Source organism: Lissotriton vulgaris, unplaced genomic scaffold (genome assembly GCF_964263255.1).
Source record: "Lissotriton vulgaris unplaced genomic scaffold, aLisVul1.2 SCAFFOLD_1334, whole genome shotgun sequence".
NCBI classification, from domain to species: Eukaryota; Metazoa; Chordata; class Amphibia; order Caudata; family Salamandridae; genus Lissotriton; species Lissotriton vulgaris.
In genome coordinates, this window is record NW_028245346.1 from 414,823 (window position 1) to 435,972 (window position 21,150).

General features: G+C 45.5%; 1 protein-coding gene across 1 annotated transcript in view; it reads right to left on the reverse strand.

Annotated features, from left to right (window-relative positions):
* LOC147666471 (protein mono-ADP-ribosyltransferase PARP14-like) overlaps positions 1 to 21,150 on the reverse strand; it is a 500,256-nt gene that overhangs the window by 287,191 nt on the left and 191,915 nt on the right. The window contains exons 5-6 of the mRNA XM_086949064.1: positions 16,059 to 16,334; positions 14,885 to 15,121 (exon numbers count right to left, since the gene is read on the reverse strand). Coding sequence (XP_086805190.1) covers positions 14,885 to 15,121; positions 16,059 to 16,334 — 513 coding nt within the window. The remainder of the gene's footprint in view (positions 1 to 14,884; positions 15,122 to 16,058; positions 16,335 to 21,150) is intronic.

The window sequence follows — 21,150 nt, forward strand, 5'->3', positions numbered from 1 at the left end:
TCCTGACTTTTTATCGGATTGTGATCATTCTGCATGCACCACATATAGAATCTCTTCCACTTGCATGCATACGAATGTCTAGTGGAAGGGCGTCGTGCTTCTTTCAGAATGTCCATGCAGTCCTGTGGCAGCCCTAGGTGTCCGTACTGTATGACCTCAGGAGCCAAGCTGCCAAGTTCAGTGACGGAAGGTTGGGATGGTGAATCCTCCCGTTCATCTTCGACAACAGGTCCTGCCTGCATGGAAGCCTCTTGTGAGGAGACACTGATAGGTGAAGTAGGTCTGTGTACCACCATTGCCTCGGCCAGTCGGGTGCAATCAGGATCATCGTTGTGCACGAGTGGTTCAGCTTGCTCACCACCTTCGGGATCAGCGGAAGGGGTGGGAAGGCATACACAAACTGCCCCGACCAGTCCATCAACAGAGCATTCCCTCTCGTTCCTGGTCGATAGAACCTGGAGGCGAAGCTTGGGCATTTGGTGTTTTCGTCGTCTGCGAAGAGATCTATTGAAGGACGACCCCAAGACTGGAAAATGTCGTCTAGCACTTCGTCGTTGAGAACCCAGTCTTCTCTGTCTTCGAAGTGCCGACTTAGAGCGTCCGCCCTCACATTCTGCTCTCCTGGGAGGTGGACTGCCTGAACAGACAACTTGCGAGCTAGAAGCCAATGCCAGATGCGCTGAGCTTCCAGAGACAGAGTCCTTGAGCGTGTTCCTCCCTGCTTGTTTAAATAGTACATCGTGGTGGTGTTGTCCGTCTGTACTAGAATCATTTTCTCTTGAAGCGAGGGAAGGAACGCTTTGAGAGCCAGGTGAACCGCTCTCAACTCCAGCAAGTTGATATGATAAGTGCTTTCCTTGGGAGACCACAGACCCTGCACTTGTAGGGGTCCCATGTGCGCTCCCCATCCTTGCAATGATGCATCTGTGATGATCGTTTGTGTTGGAGGCGGCTGATGGAAGAGGACTCCCATCTGCATGTTCTGTCTTTTTGTCCACCATTGGAGGGATGATTGAGCAACCTCCGACAAAGTGATCCGATCGTCCCACTGATCTGAATGTTGGTCCCATTTGTCCTCCAGATCCTGCTGAAGAGGACGCATCCGAAGTCTGGCGTTCGGTACTAGGAAGATGCAGGAAGCCATGGACCCCAAGAGCGAGGCTATCTTCCGCACCTTCTGGGTCCTGTGGAGAAGAACTTGCTGGCACTTGAGAGCTATCGAAGACTGTCTCTCCTCCGAAGGAAACACTTTTCCTACTTCGGAGTCTAGCAGAGCTCCTAGGAAGTGGATTCTCTGAGTTGGTTGTGAGACAGACTTGTTGAAGTTGACATGCAGGCCTAGACGTTGACAAAGTTCTATGCATGTCTTGAATTGATTCCTTACATTGCCTGGAGTGGGACCTTTCAACAGCCAATCGTCTAAGTATGGGTATACGAAGACTCCCCTGCGGCGTAGAGCTGCCGCCACCACTGCGACACACTTGGTGAACACTCTGGGAGCCGACTTCAACCCAAACGGGAGGACTTTGAACTGGTAGTGAGAGGTCCCCACCCGGAACCGAAGGAATCTTCTGTGATCTTGCCGTATTGGAATATGGAAGTACGCATCTTGAAGGTCCATCGAACACATCCAATCCCCCTGCCTGAGATGTGGATATATCTGATGAAGCGCCAACATGCGAAACTTTTCTTTTCGTACATGCAGATTGAGTGTTCTCAAGTCCAGAATGGGCCTGTATTCTTCCTTCTGGCCCTTTTTTCTGACCAGAAAATACCTCGAGTACACTCCTTTCCCCCTCTGTGACACCGGAACTCTCTCGATGGCTTCTTTCTCGAGGAGTGTAGCTACTTCTGCTTTTAACCTTTGTAGCTGGTGACTTAATGTTGACATCGGGGAAACGTGCGGAGGTAGACGATGGAAACGAAGACAGTATCCATTCTGCAGCGTAGACAACACCCATTGATCTTTGGTGATGGACTGCCACTCTTTTCTGAGATGCGCAATGCTTCCCCCCACTGGAGTGGGTAACGGCGCTGGGGGAAGTGAAAACTCATTGCTTCTGCTGCGCTTTATTGAAGTTGTTGCCTTGGCGCTGGTTTCCATTTCCCTTGGAATTGCCTTTCTGCCATTGAGGGGTTTGAACCCTCTGCTTCGAATAACCCTTGTTGTTCGAACGGAATTTCTTCTTAAATTCCTTTTTCTTCTCGAGTCCCACCGCTTTGAGAGTGTCTAACTCGGTCTTCATCCGCTGCATTTCTTCATCCGCACTCGCTCCAAAGAGAGATGTGCCTGAAAAAGGAAGGTTCAGGATTCTTGCTTGAGCCTCCGGTTTTAATGCTGTGAGGCGTAACCAAGATGTTCTTCTTGCTGTTACTCCGTGCACATCGCCATGTGCCGCCAGAGTTGCCCCATCTGCTGCTGAACCTATAATCTGATTGGAGACTTGACTGCCCTCCATCAGAACCTCCTCAAAGTCCTTTCTGTCTTCTTCAGGGAGCTTTGCGGTAAATTTCTGAAGAGAGTCCCACAGAGACCTGTCATACCTGCCGAGCAGGGCCTCCGCGTTAGAAACCTTGAGGAAAGAGGCTGAGGTGTTACACACCCTTCTCCCCCATGAGTCCTGCACCTTGCTGTCCTTATCCGGAGGTACCGTGGATGAGGAAGCCTCCGCATTGGATTTCCTTGCCGCCGTAATGATCACTGAATCTGGCGGGGGATCAGCTTTGAGGAACAGAGGATCCTCTTCCGGAGGACGATACTTTTTGAGAATCCTCGCTGGAACGGACTTCACCGTTGCCGGAGTGAGGAAGACTTCATTCACATGATCCATTATACCCGGAACCAGCGGCAACAACGGTTTGGGTGCTGATCTGTGTTGCAGGGTTTCGAATACGACAGTCGTCTTGACTTGTGGAGCTGTCATCGGCACTCCCAGTTTTAGGGCTCCTCTGCCCAAGATATCTTGGAATGAGAAAATATCCTCAGTTGGAGACACTCTTGAGCGTGGACTGTTTGTAAGAGTCGGGGAGTAATCCCTGTGCGATCGTGTTCTCGACGAACTTGAAGAACTACTTGCCCTCCTGGACCTAGTTCTTCTGCTAGAACGCGTCTTGGAACGAGATCTCTCTCTGTGACGAGAATGCCTCCTGCTCGAGTGTCTAGAACAAGACCTTTCTCTGCGGGGAAGAGGCTGGTCTCGATATCGTTTTAGGCGCTCTGCCGTCTCCTTGTCCTTTGCCCAGTGGTGAAGAGGTCTATTCCACCTTGGGGAAAAATGAACCGAAGGAGATTTGTGGACGGGATCCCTCTCAGGTGTACGCGACCGTAGAGGTCGTTCCGTTCGATCCTGTTGCGATCTTGCAGGTGATTCGGACCTCCCCCTGTTAGATGCGCCGCTCCGTCCATTCGAGGATCTCCGAGATGATGAGGATGATGAGGAAAGGCTCACCAGAGATCCAGAAGGAGATCTTGAGCGAGATCTTTCTTCTGCAAGTCTCCGTCTCTTGGCGGGGGGATCCTGCACTGGAGATTGTTCCACCTCCGCAGCCGATGCTGAGCCTGGAGAACCCAACTGCGGCTCCAGGGCATGAGTCTGGACATGGACTGAGTCACCTTCCTTGTCTCGAACCACCTCCTTTGATTTTGTAGGAGTAACGTTCTTTGTTTGCGAAGAACTTCTCTCCCTAGACCTTTGCTGATCCCTCGGCGGTGGTTGTATCGACGCCGAGCGCCGAGCAGGAAGACGCTCCCTCGACGTCGACCGTGATTTCCCCGTCGACCTCGGGTGGCGATAGCTGTCCTTCGACGTTGAAGGCTGTCTGCTCGACGTCGATGGAGGCTGTTTCGACGCCGATCGTCGTTGATTTGACGGCGACTGGGTGTGCCTCGACTCCAAATGCCGCTCCGACATCGAACGCTCTCGTCCAGGCGTCGACGTTGGCTGCATCGACGTCGACCGATGATGTGTCGACAGAGGCTCCCTCGACGTCGAACGACCATGGCTAGTCGTCGACGGAGGATGACTCGACGCCGAACGTCGATGGTCCGACGTCGACGGAGAATGCCTCGACGTCACAGCATGACGATGCTGTTTCGACGTCATACGGCTCGCCGTCGAGCTCTTCCGCTGCGACGGCGACCTGTCCCTCGACGCTGACTGAAGCGGAGGTACCTTCGATGTAGACGCTGAAGACATCTTCTTCGTCGCCGTCGACTGCTTCTCCAACGCCGATCCCGACGTCGAATGCGAACCAGTCGGGGCTCCTCTCGACGTCGACCGCGTCTTCCGACTTTTCTGCTTCTTGGGAGATCTTCCTCTCTCAGAAAGTCCATAAGCTCTAATCCTCTCTCGATCCTTAAGAGTCCTTGAAGATAAAACCTGGCAGTGTTCACATGTTTTAGAGGAATGAGAGTCTAGTAGACACAGGATACAGACTGAATGAGAGTCAGTCTTTGCCTTTTTCCTTCCACATGAAGGACAGTTGTTTAAGAGAGAAGGCATTTTTTTACAGGAAAAATACCTTTTTTAAGCACAAAAAGTGTTCAAACAGCACTCTATGTCTAAAAGACGTCGAGTGAAGCCAAAAAAATCTAGTAAAAGCTAAGTATTTTCTTGACAGAAAGTCAAAAAGAAAGGGAGCTGTTTCACCAGGGTCCTGACTGAAGGAGCCGGAAAGAACAACTGACCTAACTGTCACCCCTGAGGCATGATGGGAAGCCTGGGGTCAGGGCTGCCTTAAAGGCACAGTGCCAGTTATTGTGAAAATGGTTTCATTTTCTATGATATTGTTTTGCAATGCAGCCTGAGGGCTAACAATGTCTATTTATAAGCAATTTTCAGGATTTATGAGTGGTTTGACTCATTAAAACACAAAGTTCAAGGGTTTTTTGACCTAATGTGTTTTTTGATTCCTTACTAATTGCAGTTCATGTATATGTGTTTGCATTGTTTAGCCTCAGTTTTTGGGGCTGCATTGATGTGAGAAAAATGATATATGTACATACATATATGTGGAGCGAGATATATGTGTTTTATACATATATATTTTTATATTGTTTCCGGGGTCCCGCACATGGGCGGGAATATTCAGTGCTTATGACTATTGATGAGGATCCCCTGGAAGAGAAGCACTGGTTACCGATTCGCCAAAGGGTCAAGTTTAAGACCTGCTATGTGGTCCACAAGGGCTTACACGGCTTGGGCCCTTCGTATCTGGCAGATAAATTCAATCCTTATCTGCCTATACGTACTCTCCGGTCCAGTAACCAGTTTCTTCTTCAAGTACCTACAGTAAAGAAGGCCAGACAAGGGGGAAAAGCCCTACTTTATGGAATAAACTTCCCATCTCTCTCAGACAGTGGACGGACCATTTGGCTTTCAGGAAAAGGCTGAAAACTTTTCTGTTCCAAGCTTAGCATCCAAACTGGATCTCTATCTTTCTACCTTGGTCCTCACTAGTGTTAGGCGCAGAGATACTCCTTCGGGAGTCGATTCAAGCGAGGTACAAACTCATAAATAAATAAGTCTTCTCCTCTGGGGAGTCCAAAAAAGTGGGGTCGCCATTTTGCTCGCCACACAGTTCCCAGAGCGGGTGGAAAAGGTCTTTCTGGACATACCAGGCAGGTTACAAGCTTTGCAGGTTCTACTCTCTGGCACTAGATGCACTATAGCCACAATATAGCCCCTAATGAACCTTTTATCAGGGACTCCCTGAGCCAGCTTTTAACCACCGCAGACAAAGACCTGCGGGTGGGAGGAGACTTCAACATTGCAATGGATGCCCGTAGGGATCAGACTATTCCCAGGGTGGATCAGGCAGGGGGACTCACCGTGGGCACCAGGCATTGGCTGGAGGAGCAAGGCTTAACCGATGTATGGCGTCATATGCATCCTACATCTCTATAATACACAATTTTCTCAGCTGCACACCACACATGAGCCTGCATAGACTATTTTCTCACCACACCAGGAGTTACCCGTAACACTGTCTCAGTAGACATCGGTGTGGCAGCATTATCTGACCACTCTCCCATCACTTTGCATCTTGAACTATGGGGTGGGCACAGGCCACAGCAACCTGGCGCCTTAACACGGAACTCCTCACCTACGACCAAGTACTCTCTGACACCTTGGCAGATTTAACCACCTTCCTGGAACATAACGATACACCCGCAACCACTCTGGCCACACTATGGGAGACACTTAAGGTCGTGGTTAGGAGACATTTTATCGCAATCCCCACAGATCAGAACAGGGAGAGGCAGACTAAATGCCACCAACTAGTAATACAGGTTAAGGAACTTGAGGCCACCCACGTACGTACGAGCTCAATTGTGGCCCGTCGCAGGATGACAGCCGCCTGGAAACAATTGCAGGAGAAGAATACGAGTAAAGCAGAATACGCATTGCTTCGCATTCTGCAAAAATATTATGCAGTGGCAACAGGGCAGGACCGATGCTTGCGCACCGCCTCCGAGTTCAGGTTACAGAGCGGAGACTCACTGAAATACAGGGAGTAGACGTGTTCTCCTCCAACACGATGCAGACATAGTGGACGCCTTCCGTGCATCCTACAAATCTCTCTACAGGGCAGAGCCTCTAATTGAGTCTGATGCACAGGCGTACCTGTCTCTGGTGCCTAATCTTGAAACTGCTGCAACTATTTTCTTTACTCTAGATGCGGATATCACCACTCAGGAGGTCTCAGAGGCCATCCAGAAGTTACAGTTTAACAAGGCACCAGGCCCATGTTGCTATTGTGCCGAATTCTATAGGGCTTTCGCTCCGCAGCTCGCCCCTCTATTAGCACGCTTGTTTAAAACTTTAAGTGATACAAATTCCCTCTCTGACTCTACGTGCTTAGCCACAATCATAGTGATTCCTAAAGCCGGTAAGGACCCCAGCTGCTGCTGTTCCTACCGTCCGATCTCCCTTTTGAACGTTGGCGCAAACATCGTTCTCACTCACAGACTAGTCCTGTACGTCCAGGGTCAGGTGGACCCAGATCACGCTGGGTTTATCCCAGAGCAGGGGTGTAGTGATAATACAAAGCGGCTGTGCCACCTGTTGGATAAGGTGCAGCATGTTCAAACACCGGTCTTACTGCTCTCAATTGACGCTGAGAAGGCCTTTGATCATGTGCATCGGCCTTTTCTACAGTGTCCTACACAGAGTAGGCATTGGCGCCCGTTTTTGTAAATGGGTCCGATCATGCTACCACGCCCCTCAGGCCAGTGTTCAGGTAAATCGTGTGAAATCCTCCACATTCCCAATCACAAACGGAACACGACAGGGTTGCGCCCATATCCCCTACTTTTTGTGCTCTATATGGAGCCCCTAGCGGAGAGCATATGAGAGAGAGAATGAGAATGGGAGCCCATACCATTTATGATAGTTTATAGAGTTCTACAAGAGAAAGTCTGATAGTGACAGCAAGCACGTAAAGGTAGCAGTCAACTAAAAGCATTAAATTACCGAAGGCAATGTAGCGATAACGTTTTTTGTAGAAGGGTAAAAGATTAAAAGGGTAGAAGAAAAACTTCCGATCAAGCGGTCAAATGAAGTAATAAATCATTGACAGGTAGTGGCCAAACAATGTTTAATCACTGTAGTTAGAGCTACGATAGCATATAGATGAAAGGAGCGAAGCCTTTCTCTTGTATAACTGTGTAAACTATCAAATCAGCTTAACAAAATAGCTATTTTCCATCACTCGAACTAAAGGAGCAAAAAAATGTCTTTATCTTGTAGAACTCGACAAATCAAAAACGCTGCTCATGGAGAACTTGACGAGTGTCACGGCAGTTAATTAAAGCGGTTGATGAACGGCACAAATATCATTGCACCCAGCCTTGCGCTGTATTTTTTAGCCTATTTTCCCATATTAGTGGGTAAGTGAAGTTTTTGTTGTTATACTTGTAACTTATAACTTATAACCTCGCATCAATAAATACATAGGAAGTGTTATTAACAAAAGAATCGATTTTCTCTTGTTGTTTCCACTAGGATTATTTTTAATCATTTACACATAATCGGTGGCTCCCTTGATTCATAAAGAACATTTCCAATTAAAGAAGGTAGATAGGATATTTTGTAGCACAGATCAACAAAGCTAATCTAGAGACCATCTAGCAAGTTCATATTGATTCCTTTTTAAATTTAGATGCGCACACTATCCATGAAGAAAATAGTGCTGCAATTCAGAGGAAGATGTTGATCATATGACTGACCTTTGTGGTGGTAATTTGGAACCATCTACATGTTAGATAGCAAAAGGTAACCAAAGTCTGTACCTTAGTTGTAAATTGTGGAAATCAATCTTGAAGATATCCCCCACTAAGACTTGATTGAAATACTTGGTTCAGCTATTCCTTTACATTATTAGCTCAATAAAAGGCACACTGAATTTAACAAAGATGTGTTTTTTAGTCGATTTTCTCTCCAGAAGTGCTATCCCTAGTTAGAGTATCTCATTGCCAATCCCCTTCCAATACCAGTACCTCATGTTTAATGAATGAAAAGAAGATTCGATTGTGCCAAAAATCTATTGACCGTTCTATCTGTATGTTGTAATCATGCTATTGATGTACTTTGTGAAAAAAAGATGAAATTAGAAATTGTTTCTAACTGTATGTTTCTTTTTGAACTAGAAACTTGTCCTGATGAAGGTCTTATCATAAAACTGAAACGCTGCGTCGACAACCTTGTAACAATTATTTTTAATGTTCTTCATGTGAATTGTCACATTTTTAACTGGTCCAAATGGCACAAATTTTTTTTAGTAAAAAGGATTTTTAAAGAAATTGTTTTATGATTGTATTATCTTTTGAATACATTGTACAATTTTTCTATATATGTTATTTGACATCGTTTCTTATCTGACTCTATCCATTTTTGTGATTTATTATTCATGTGGTTATGGTTTGTGCACAAAGAGTGTGAATACCCCCTCTACTATTCAGTAGGCGTTCCTTTTTCCAACCTTATGTAAAGATAGGGACTTCCCTTTACTTATTCTATTTACTACTCCTTGTCCCTGATTGGATCTAAAAGGAGACCTCCCTGCCTTTTGAGATGTATATAGAGATGTCCATGCGTATAAATGTATAATGAATAACTGCAACGACTACAGGTACCCGGGGAGGCGGTAGGGTACATATGTATCTACAGCTCTACATGCCAAGAACAGATGCTTACGGGGTAAGTAACACTATCTGTTCGAGGCATGTGTGCTGTAGATACACATGCTTTGCATAGACTACAAAGCAGTATACTCTCAAAGTGGTGGCTAACCTGTAGATGTTGCAGTTGTTTGGAACAGTGTTTTAAGTACTGCTTGGCCTACATGCCTGCTCACATACTTACACATCAACACAATAGTGTTTGGTCAATGCGTGTGGTGTAGACCATGTAGCTGCCTTACATATGTCAGCTAGCGCAATGTTGCCTAAAAAGGCTACTGAAGCCCCTATTTTGTGAATGGAATGCACTCTAGGGGTATGGTTAAAGTTCTTTTAGCTTTAATATAGCATGTTTGAATGAATTTAACAATAGATCTGTCAATACCAGATTTTGAGATAGGATTGAATTTTTGTGAGGTGGAGCAAATGCAACAGTTATTTTGCTTTGCGAAAGTCTTTTGTCCTATCTATGCAGTACAGAAAAGCCCTTTTAACGCCAAGCGTGTGAAAAGCGCATTATGCTATAGAATCAGGTTGAGGAAACAAAACTGGTATCTCAACTGTTTATATGAGAAGCAGAAACTACTTTGGGAAGGAATTTAGGGTTGGTGCGGCAAACTATCCTGTCTTAGTGTAGCTGAAAAAAAGGGTTCTTCTAAGGTTAATGACTGTAGCTCACCAACTCTCCTCAGTGATGTGATGGCAATGAGGAAAACAACCTTCCAAGAGAGAAATTGTAAAGGGTACTTGTGCAATTGTTAAAAAGGTTGCCCCATGAGTCTTGTGAGAACTATGTTGAGATTCCATACTGGGGCAGGAGGAATCCTTGGTAGTATTACCCTTTTTAATCCTTCCATGAAAGCTTTGATTACTGGAACTCTGAATACTCAGAGATGAATAAGCCAGTCCAGTTTGTTGTAAATGTAAGAGGTAACAGAAAATCTTTTGTATAGAAGCATCTGAAGGATCAATTTTGTTGTTATTGCAGTATATAACACATCTTTTCCATTTTGCTGCATAGCAAGCTCTGGTGGTAGGCCTTCTTGCTTCCTTCAGAATATTCATACAGTCTGGTGGTAAGTTTAAATAATCAAACTCTATGCCTTCAGGAGCCAGATGGCTAGATTTAGTTCTTTGGTATCTGGATGTCTGATTTCTCCACGGTTCTGTGTGAGGAGACTGGAGGTGGGGTGCAGCTTTTGATATGGAAGTATTGATAGCTCCGACAGTGTAGGGTACCATGGTTGACGGGCCCATGTGGGAGCTACTAGGATTAGCGTGAGAGATGTTTGCCTGAGTTTCCAAACCACACACGGAATGAGCAGGAAAGACAGAAAAGCGTAAGCAAATATCCCTGACCAGTTTATCAATAGGGCATTGCCCTTTTCAGGTGGGTGTGGGAACCTGGAGCCGGGCATTTTGCGTTTTCGGCTGTGGCAAGCAGGTCTATCTGTGGAAAACCCCACTGTTGGAAGAAGGGAAGGAGAATTTGGCGATGAAGTTCCCACTCAGGAATTAGCGGTCTCCTTCTGTTGAGGGGGTCGGCAATTTGATTGTTTACTCCTGGGAAATGTTCTGCCAGAAGATAGATCTTGTGATTGATTGCCCAATTCCAAATGTCTTGAGCCAGTGTCGACAGTTGGAGAGAGTGTGTCCCATCCTGTTTCTGTACATAATACATCGCTGTCATGTTGTCTGTTCGGAGTAGGACAGTTTTGGCTATGAGGTGAGTTTGAAAAGCTTTGAGTGCTAGATAGTTGATGTGCTTGTTGTAACCTTTGAGAAGAGCCCCCCAACCTATTAGAGATGCGTCTGAAGTGAGCACGATCTGTGGAATAGGGTCGATGAAAGGCTGTCCTTTTGATAAGTTTTGTAGGTTCCACCACTGCAGAGAGCGATGGGTACAGCCGTCTACCAACACTAGAGCAGTTAATTGACCCGGCGACTGATTCCACTGAGGTGCCAAGCACTGTTGTGAGGGACGCATGTAAAGCCTTGCATGGGGTACAATTGCAATACAAGACGCCATCATTCCCAGCAGTTGCATGAACAATCTGGCTGGTAAAGCTTGGTTGGGCTGAAACCTTAGAAGCATAGCCTGAATATTGCGTATTCTGGTTACATTGAGAGAGGCTAGAGCTTTGACTGTGTCTAGACTGGCTCCTAGATACGATTGCATCTGTGACGGATGCAGGTGAGATTTGTGGCCATTTATGGTGAACTCCAGTTGATGAAGTAGGTCTACTGAGATCGGTATGTGTTGTAGAGAGTTCTGTTAAGTGCTGGCTTCGATAAGCCAGTCGTCTAGGTAGGAGAAGATGTGAATCTGCTGTCTTCTGAGATAATCGGCGACTACTGCCAGGCATTTGGTAAAAAACTCTGGTTGCTTTCGTCACTCCAAAGGGAAGCACCTTGAACTGGTAATGCTTGCCGGCTATCACAAATCTGAAGTATTTGCAGGAAACCGGATGAATTGGAACATGAACATATGCGTCTTTTAAATAGAGTAGATATAAAATCTGCTCTTTGCAAAAGCGGGAGTAACTGTTTAAGCCTCACCATGTGAAAATGTTTTGAGAGTATATAATGGTTTAACTCTCTGAGATCCAGAATAGGCCTTAGGGAGCCTACGCAGTTGCCAATGGCCTATCCACCCTTTCCGGATCCATCGGCGACTCCCGTCCAGCTGCAGGAGTTCCTGTCAGCCATGGCACGTGTCTTTGGACCATCCAGCCCCGCTGGTGCGCCTTGGGCCCGATGGGGGTCCTCGTCCTTCAACGTCGCCAGCTCCGACGTTGTCGACAACTCCGGCGTCGACGCAGAGGGACCCCCATGGATCCAGGCCTGGATCCCAGTCCATGCCGGTTGGCCGGAGCACACCCATCCCACTCGGGGTGACAAATGCAAAAACCACAGTGGTTTTTGCATTTGTCACCCCGAGTGGGATGGGTATGCTCAGACGGGAGTCCCATGCACTCCACACCACCGGATTCAAGTAAGCCGGGTTGAAGACGGCTGGAATGCCAGAAACCGGTCCTCGGAAGCTTGTTTCCGGTCCAGGGAAGGCATGGCTTGGCAGTTCGGGCTGGACTGTTCCCATGAGGCACAGGGTCAGACTGATTTGCATATGGCCATGTCTGAACTGGGGTGGTGTGGAGTGCAAAAAAACGATGGATTTAGGCCCAGATCTCTGTACTGGGGTGAATGTATGACATTGTTCTGCATTCTGTCCATCAACTGTGGTTTTTGCATGTGTTCCCGTGTGAAGCACCCACCTTCCACAGACCATGTTGTGACCTCATTTGTCTTTGTCCATGCACTCTGTGTGTTCTAACACCTGTTGATATAGTTCCTGCAAGCCATAAATACTAACATAGATCTTGTAACCCATGTAAATCTTAATCCACATTACTCTTTGTAACTTTTATAACTAGGTCACCTCCCCTCCCCAAATGGTTCGGATATATGGATGATGTGTACTATTTATCCTCCAATCAACATTCACTATTTCCTGCCTTATTAGCGGTATCACACCCTTCCATTTCCACAACCTGTCTACAGCTTCTAATAAGACTCCCAATTTAAATTAAAATTGCCCACTGCGGGCATCTTTGGCACTACCCACCACACCCACTTATGCAGACCTATCAAGTCTCTGCACACAAACTATATGCTGGGGTAGGGAATCGAAAGGGCCAACATGGTGTTACATATCCCTTTCAGGAGATCCCCAGAATCCCCAACCATGTTAAACTATACCACTGCAAATTCTAACCTGAAGTATATATAGTGTTTTGCTCACAATACATAGGTAACTACGCTCACTACAGTCTCCACATTAGTCTTCGTAAAAGCAATATCATGCGTATAAACAATTTAAACTGGTCACAATTTCTGTTATTAAACCACTATCTGTCTGAACATCATTATCCTGCAGCCCAGGATCATCTTTGCTTTCTCTGAGACATGCACTCTATCACCCATGAGAGTGCCATTGTCTTGGGCCAATGGTTGTGACGGTTTTCTATTCACACCTCGTGATTGCACCATTCAACGGGACTCCCTTCTCCTAGTCCTTTCGTGTCTAGAGAACTTTGTCCTAGACTTCCCAGTTCGCAACCTACAAGCCCCCAAATTATTCCATCATTCATGCCACTCCCACACTTCTGCCGACTCTGTGAAGAAGTGAGACTTATCCTCTGATTTTCAGTGCAAGTCACAAATAAAACACAAAACAAGACTTCAGTCCATCAAGTCAGTACATCAGCATAAAGAACACAATTGACATTCAATCAATTCCCACTTCCAGGCTTGGATAGGCTCACCATCTGCCCCAAATCATCTTGTTTTTCCGAGGGCTCCAGAATCAGGACAACAACACACATAAAACAGGACAAACTCAATTACAGGGGTCTAGAACTTACCCTGCATTTTTAGAGCACAATATTATCTCCAAAGAAGTCTCTCAGCACCACTGTCAGACAACATGCATTTGTTTCCCAAATCAATGGTATCATTTTTTTGACCTAAGTTTATTGAAAGGCGGGGTGAACCCACCAGGTTTTGAGCCTGTGACCCTGGGGTGTAGCTGGAATGGATGCATCAGGCCATCAAACCTGAAGAAGGCAAATAAGGGAAGATACAGCAATGCAGGTACAGAGAAGGTCAGGACAGTGCAAGCTCAACACAGCAAAGATTCTCTCCAGCTTCATGACCATTGTATTTTAATTAGAAATATTTTTTAATGTGCCAAGCTCAGCAGAAAGGACCTTCGGGCTTCCATTGATCAGAACTCATCACTGTATAAAGAGCTGGGGGTTGCAAAAGTCAGCTCAGCAGTAAGGGGCAATCTGCTCTCCACAATGAACAGCTCAGATTCCCTTCATCTGATCAGTCACAGAAGCAAAGATTCCCCAGTAATCCAAAACGTATCTCAAGCCTTATTGGTAGGAGGCCATCTGCAAAGGTTTTGCTCCCAGTAAAAGTATACTCTAAATTGGTGTGCAGTGTGTTCAAATAAAACATCAGTTACTGGCTCAAGTGTGACAGTACTTATCCCACTTTGAAAGCACAGGCAAAAAAGAAGCCTGGGTCAACCAAAGTCTTGCTGTGTTTAAAACTTTGTCTAGTCCTGATGAAATGCATCTAATGATTTTGACCTGCTTTTGCAGGTTTTCAGGCAGGTAGAAATCCCAGGTCAGTCCTATTTGAACTCAAAGATCAAAATGCATACTGAACTCAAACTAGTTAAGCCCAAATTTCACACTGATTGATACCAGCCAGAAACACAGGAGTAAGCCATTCCTGGCAGACCAGGGAACGGAAGGAGTTTTGCCAGCACAGTGAAATCCTATTCCTGACAATGGAAATGATGATTAGTCCTCCACTCACCCACTAGCTGGCAATCTTGTGATTTCTTACACATGGTGTCCCAATGAACACCCTATCTTTATGAGGACTATTAAGGGACTTCAATGAAGTGTGTTTTTAGAATTCTACCGCTTTGCACACTCTGATACTAGCATAAGAACTTTACATCTGAAGCATATCATAGCAGATTCTCGCTGCATAATATAGATCATTTGTGTAGCAATGCATCTCAATCCTAGAGGTTGCATATTTAGAGGAATAAAACGATGATTTTGGAATAACTCCACTAAGCCATACACGAGTGCACTAAAACCATATAGAGACTGGTCTTACCTTTTTGATCAAAAAACTTAACTATCGCTGAATCTTCCTCAGGTAAGGATTGCACATCTGCCACCCTTCCACCACCATGCTTCGAACTTTCAAAGTAGATACTGAGGAACTCTGTGCAAACATCAGGTGGTAGATCTTCGACCTTGATGCTCTTTGTACATTCAAGGAGTCGTGAAGTGATGCCGTGACTCTTCACCCTGGCACTATGGGTGCACGTCTGCATAAAGCCCATCGCACCTATCGCAGTAAACAAAATGACGGTCATTCTTATAATACTGTTTTTCCCCTTTTCAATGTCCAACACAGCATCAAGTAGGCAGTTATCAGAAGCCTTTGTTATGAAGTTACTATTATCATCTACATACATCTCACTTTCCTAACCCAGTTTAGATTTACAAATACAATGACTGCATAACACTCTCCCAAAAAAGAAATACCCCTTCATGTGAAAGATGATTAACTAATCCCCTACCATAGCTGGTAAATCCACAGAAGACACCTATAAGTTCTATGACATGCTATAGGTTAAAAGACTTACACAGGCGTTCGTGCAGGCATAGAAAAAACACTTGTTAATTCATGTGTTTTACATTCTTAGAATACGGGATTCATTGCCTTAAACCATTTTTCAGCATCTCTATGTAATAACCCAACCTTATAACCTGGAATCTACTACTAAATTAGGCCATTTGATTTTAGTTTCAATTACTAACTCACTTCTACTTATTTAATTAGCATCTGGATTTCTGGAGATGGGAAGAGCAAAAAACTGCTTTGACAAACCACATCATAATTCATTTATTCAACTGTTTGTACACCAAAGGCACTCTGTACAAATGAGAAGGTACTTTGCATTCTGCCAATCTACTGAAAATATCTGTTTGAGCCTGTCAGCCTAAATGGTTTGAAGAATAAAAAGGAATAAAAACACAGGTTGCTCACCATTCAGGAACTTGGACACTAAAACGTATAACCTGTTTGAATCTGGGCAACTACTGATCAAATCAGATCCCTTAAGTGTTATGAGGTCTTTCCGTTTCATACAGCTGATTAGGGCTGTCCATTGTTGCCACTTGTACCTGCTCTGCTTCCCAGCATCACAACATGAAGTTACATTTTCCCTCTCTGAAGAACATGATGAACATGCAATGAAACACAGTTAGCATAAACTTACTCTCATTGCTTCGAAAAGTAACGACAGCCACTTTACGTTCAGAAATATGTTCCAATTTGAAGTCCTTTTCATCCAAGCCACTGGTGTTTTCTACCAGCATGGTCAACATTTCACGATTCATGGTTTCTGGGACGTTCTCCAGCACAACAGATGATGATAATGAAGGGGGAGCTGGAGTTGGAGGCTGCTCTTTGACAACACTAGGTCCTAAACAAGGCTGTACCTGAAGCAAGATGTTCTGTACAGAGTGACGACGACTCAAAACATGTTTGGCATCTAAATGAAGGGCATAAAAAAATATGAGAGGTCATGTACAGCACACACCATGGATGGGAATTATTGATTTACAATCAGATATGTTAATGACAGGGTCAAGAGTCTCACAGGTCCTTGAGCAAATTTATAATCACTTAATCAATTTAATGAGCTCCATCTTTTTTGTTCAGTCTTAATGGAAAAGGACCCAGTATATGGAGAACATGTTGGTTGCATATGGAAGAAATAGTTTGCAAAACATACACATCCCAAGTAGATTTTACATCAGAAAGCTCACAAATTTATGCCATCAACTAAAATAAGTAACGTTTGCCAATCATGGCATCAGAAACTGACCTGTCCACCCATAGCTCCTCAACTCATAATGTTACTAGCACATGTTATCAATAGATCGTGGCCTAAAGGTTAACATGTGTGCCCTGTATATGTCTTTGTATATATGTGTAGGACTAAACAAGGATAAGCCCTGCATATGTCTGTAGTGGTTCAGACACGCCCCCATCTTCAATTCAAGGAAACCGTTATAAGCTCTCTAGTGCCACGTCCACACATCAAGCAAACTGTTATAAGCTCTCTAGTGCCAGGTCCACACATTAAGCAACGGATCACAGCTTAGTACCTCTGGGTGGTGTAGAAGGGGGTCCTATCTAATTTAATGATTCGGAGGTACAATTTGTACTGTCCCACCCATTACTTTCCAAACAGCCCTCTAGGGCCAGATGTACAACCATTTTTAACAGTCGAAAACAGAAAATCAGGCTGCTGGAGACGGCTAAAAAGGGCTGTAGCAATTACAACCCCTATTTTGAGAATTGGTAACCTATTATAGACTCACAAAATAGGGTTTATGTGTCGCTATTAGGAAGATGTGCGCGAAGGGCGTCCCTTCCTATTAGCAAGTCGCAGTGGGGTCTATGATTGTTTTGCGACCGCAAATGTGATTGCAAAACAATCACTGTATACCACCTACTTCAAGTAGGTGGTAAGTCAGTCACAAACTGGAAGGGGTTCCCGGAGGACCGATTACCCTTTGTGTTTGGCAGCGAAAATATTTTTTAAGAATAGGCAATGGTCCCATGGACCACTGTCTGCCCTGAAAAAATTAAAAGAAAACTTTTCATTTCTTTCTTTTAAACATATCCTGTTTTCCTTTAAAGAAAACAGACTACATTTAAAAAACAAATGTTGCTTTATTTATAAATCAAACACAAACATGATGGTCTGCTATACCCAGCAGGCCACCATCCCTGTAATTGTAGCCCATATCCAATGGGTCGCAAATTGAGACCTGCCTCATGAATATCGATGAGGCAAGTCATTTGCAACTTCATTGGGATTCACTAAATGTGTCTGACACACAGTAGTCCATTCAGTTTTGCGAGTTGCAAATTGCAAGTCACACAAAATTGCAAGTTGGGACCCGCAAAACGGAATGGTGGTGCATCTGGCCCTTAGTTTCTTCAAAAGTCGCAGGAACTGGATTTCGTAAACCTTGTACCTATTCACAATCATGCACACTGAATTCTTAGCGGTCACATTTCCGATTGGATTTTACAACACAACACCAGTGAGTGGTTGGTCGATGTGTAGGAGCCTTGTGGGCATGATCTCAACAAGCCAAGTGCACTTGGCTAACATTGGTCAGCCAAACCCAAGCACTTTGCATCTGATATAATGTGCGTACATTAAATATCAAACATCTCTACCAATAAGAGCATGTCAAATGTTGTCTTTAGGCCTATATGTTTAATTTGAAAGTAGCGAAAAATGTCTTCAAAGTCTTGCTCCAATTACTTCATTAGGATTTCCAATTAGATGTTATTTCAAAAGAAACTTGGAACTTGTTCACAGGGTTGGTGGCCATATTCAATTTCATGCACAAAGATTACTTCTTTATTAAGAACTGCAGACTCCCAGATTAAGGAAGCTATGACACACTTACATTTAACAACCAAACTAATTGAGAGGTAAGCAATTTTCAGGCAACTGTGAATAGATTCCCTAGAGCATGCCAACTTTTTAGAGCCCATGTATGTGAGCAGAAGCTCCCAATGGCACTTCAAAATATATACTACAACTACAATGAAAAACGCTCCGGGTACTTGATGAATGAAGATATATATATACATTTTTTTTTTTATAGTAATGACGGAAATAAAAGCAAACAGCATGCCATCAGGAATTAAGTATGGAACCAGGAAGACTATGCAGCAGTCACTTTGGGTGTCGACCACTCATTATCTATATCAAGGCCCACTACTGGTTATTCTTGTTTCTCGGGACAAATAGAGGGAGGAGCTCTGGGTAACCATTTAATATTTTCAGGATATCCACATATATGAAAATTTACCTACAATCAATCGAAATGGGAATATTTAATACTCATTGATTACCTTGTAAATATGACATGGCTCCACCTCTCAGCGACAAATGTTAAACACCCAGGGTCAGAGATCTCCAGTTTGTTTCTGCAGGAAGATCTACTTCTACTCATGTGAAGTCCTCCCAAGTTACTAGCAAATTTGATCACTGTGAAATAGTGACGTTGTGTTAACATCACACTAACCAGAGCTGTCAGTAGTGATCACCCAAGCATCCCAGATGAGGTTACCAACAGAAATACCACAAAAAATATATCGGTATTAAATGCCTCCACCAGACTAATGCAGAAACATTCAAATCATTACATGGACTGTGGCACAAAAAACAACCACAGGAAAAGGTTTCCCCAACTCAGCTTGAATGATCATTTAACTATCAACTTTAAATGTGTTTTGGGATTGCAACCTTTTACTGGTTTGCATGCCAATTTCTGAAAATACAAGTTTCTTTCAAATACCACTTTCCATTTTGGGCCACCAAACTTAATTTTCCAGAAGAAAAACATTTACTGAAAAACATAATTTTGGTCTTTAAAATATCAGTTTTCATTTTTAGGATATACACAGTCCCCAAACAGCTTGGGATGTTCATAAAGTGGTCATATGTAGAAATGCCTCATATGAACAGTATTTGATTCGAATGCCCAGGTATTTTTTTTTTTTTTAATCTGTTTTATTGGTACACTTGGCATACAGTTACATTTCTTGTGTGCATAATTCAAAGGGGAAACAACAATTGGAGTAGCTCGTACATCATCAATGCGAATGTTGGCGACGGTTGAAAGTCAATAAATGCACTCGTTGTTAAAGAACTCCATCCGTTGTCATGGGGCGGTCACTGCATTCACCAAACCATTCGCTTCACTGCTACTGTACTGTGCAATGCGCCCTGCCTACCTTACTATAGTGCCTGACCTCACCCGTCAGGGCGGGTAGCCTGATGGCCAGCCGCACCCCCGGTGTTCGCAACCCACTGGCTAGTGATATAGCATGATGTCCCTCAGTAGTGTGAATAACCTACCGGGCTTGGTTCCGGGCAACTTGTATGTGTGCTGTGGTCGGCTAGGAGGTTCAGTGGTACGCCTCCGTGAGGTAGAAGGTTGCGGCAGTGGTTTGCATGTGTGCTGCACTCCTGTGTTTCGCCGCCGTGTGTCAGAAGTGAAAGGTGTGAGTGGGGAAGGCAGATCCAGCGTGGACAACTGGGGGGTGTCCTTTGCCGTAGATGCCACCAATTCAAACTGGGGAAAAACAGGAGAGTGGGGAGGGTGTAAAGAATCCGATCTCGGGGTAAGGGGGGGGGGGGGGGGGGGGTGTTGCAGTATGGGTCCTGTCTAGGCAGTTTCGGGTGTAATAGTCTCGCAGGGTGCTGGCCTCGAGTGTGCTCGGGGAGGAGGTTCTAGTGGTGTGTGGTAGCTCCAGGTCTCGGGTGGGGGCGTATCGGTGGGGCCGACTGTGTATGCGGGCTCCGCTGACAAGTGGGGGGGGGGGGGGCAGGGCAAGGCGGGATGGGCAGAGGAGTTGGGGGGGGGGGGAGTGGAGAGGGGAAAGAAAAAGTGGGGGGGGGGGGAGGTTATGGGGGCGAGCGATGGATTGCAGTGGTGGTGTGTCATGTCCGTATGCGTGTGGTTCCAGATTCTCCCCTTTCCCACTACGCAGCCTGTGGCCCGGACATGTCCCCCCCCGTTCCACTGGGGAGGAGCCATCTCCTTACAACACCCCTTTATCGTGGCAGGCTCTGGTGAACGCTCTCAGGAAGCCCTCCCATGTCTGGGCTATCGGTATGGCCCTCCGCCCCGCCATCTCTTCCCTACGTAGCACCGTGCCCTCTGCGGTTGCCCAGTAGATGAGGGAGGCACTCCAATGTTTCGTCAGGGGTGGTTCCGCGGCCTTCCAGTGACGGGTTATGAGTCTTTTGGCGGTTATCAGCCCCAGATCCCAGAACCTCATGTGTGCTTTGTTATGTTTCGTCCTGGTGAGGAGGCCCAGCACACAGGTGTCCCAGTCGTGACGTAGGCCCAGCGCCGTCCCCTTTGTCAACAGCGTGTTAACATCATGCCAGTACGTCCGTAGCTTGGGACATGCCCACAGCATATGCAGGAGATCCGCATTCAGTAGCGCGCATTGCGGGCATTTGGAGGTATCCAAACCAAAGTAGCGGTTAATCTTGTCCGGGACAGGTATGCCCTGTGCATGATATAGAACTGTATGATTCTGAATCTCGAATTGCGGGGAACGTGTTGCGGTCCCTCTAGGATCCTTTCCCACTCTTTATCCGACCAGTCCCTCCCTCTGTCTGTGGTCCACCTGTCCCTGAGCGACTGAAGGGAGGCCGTTGTGTGGGATCTCAGCGCCTGCGTTAGCCAGTGCACAACGTGCGACCCTGCCCCCATAACGTGCAGGTATTGTATTAAGAGGTGTGTCTCGGGTTCCACTGA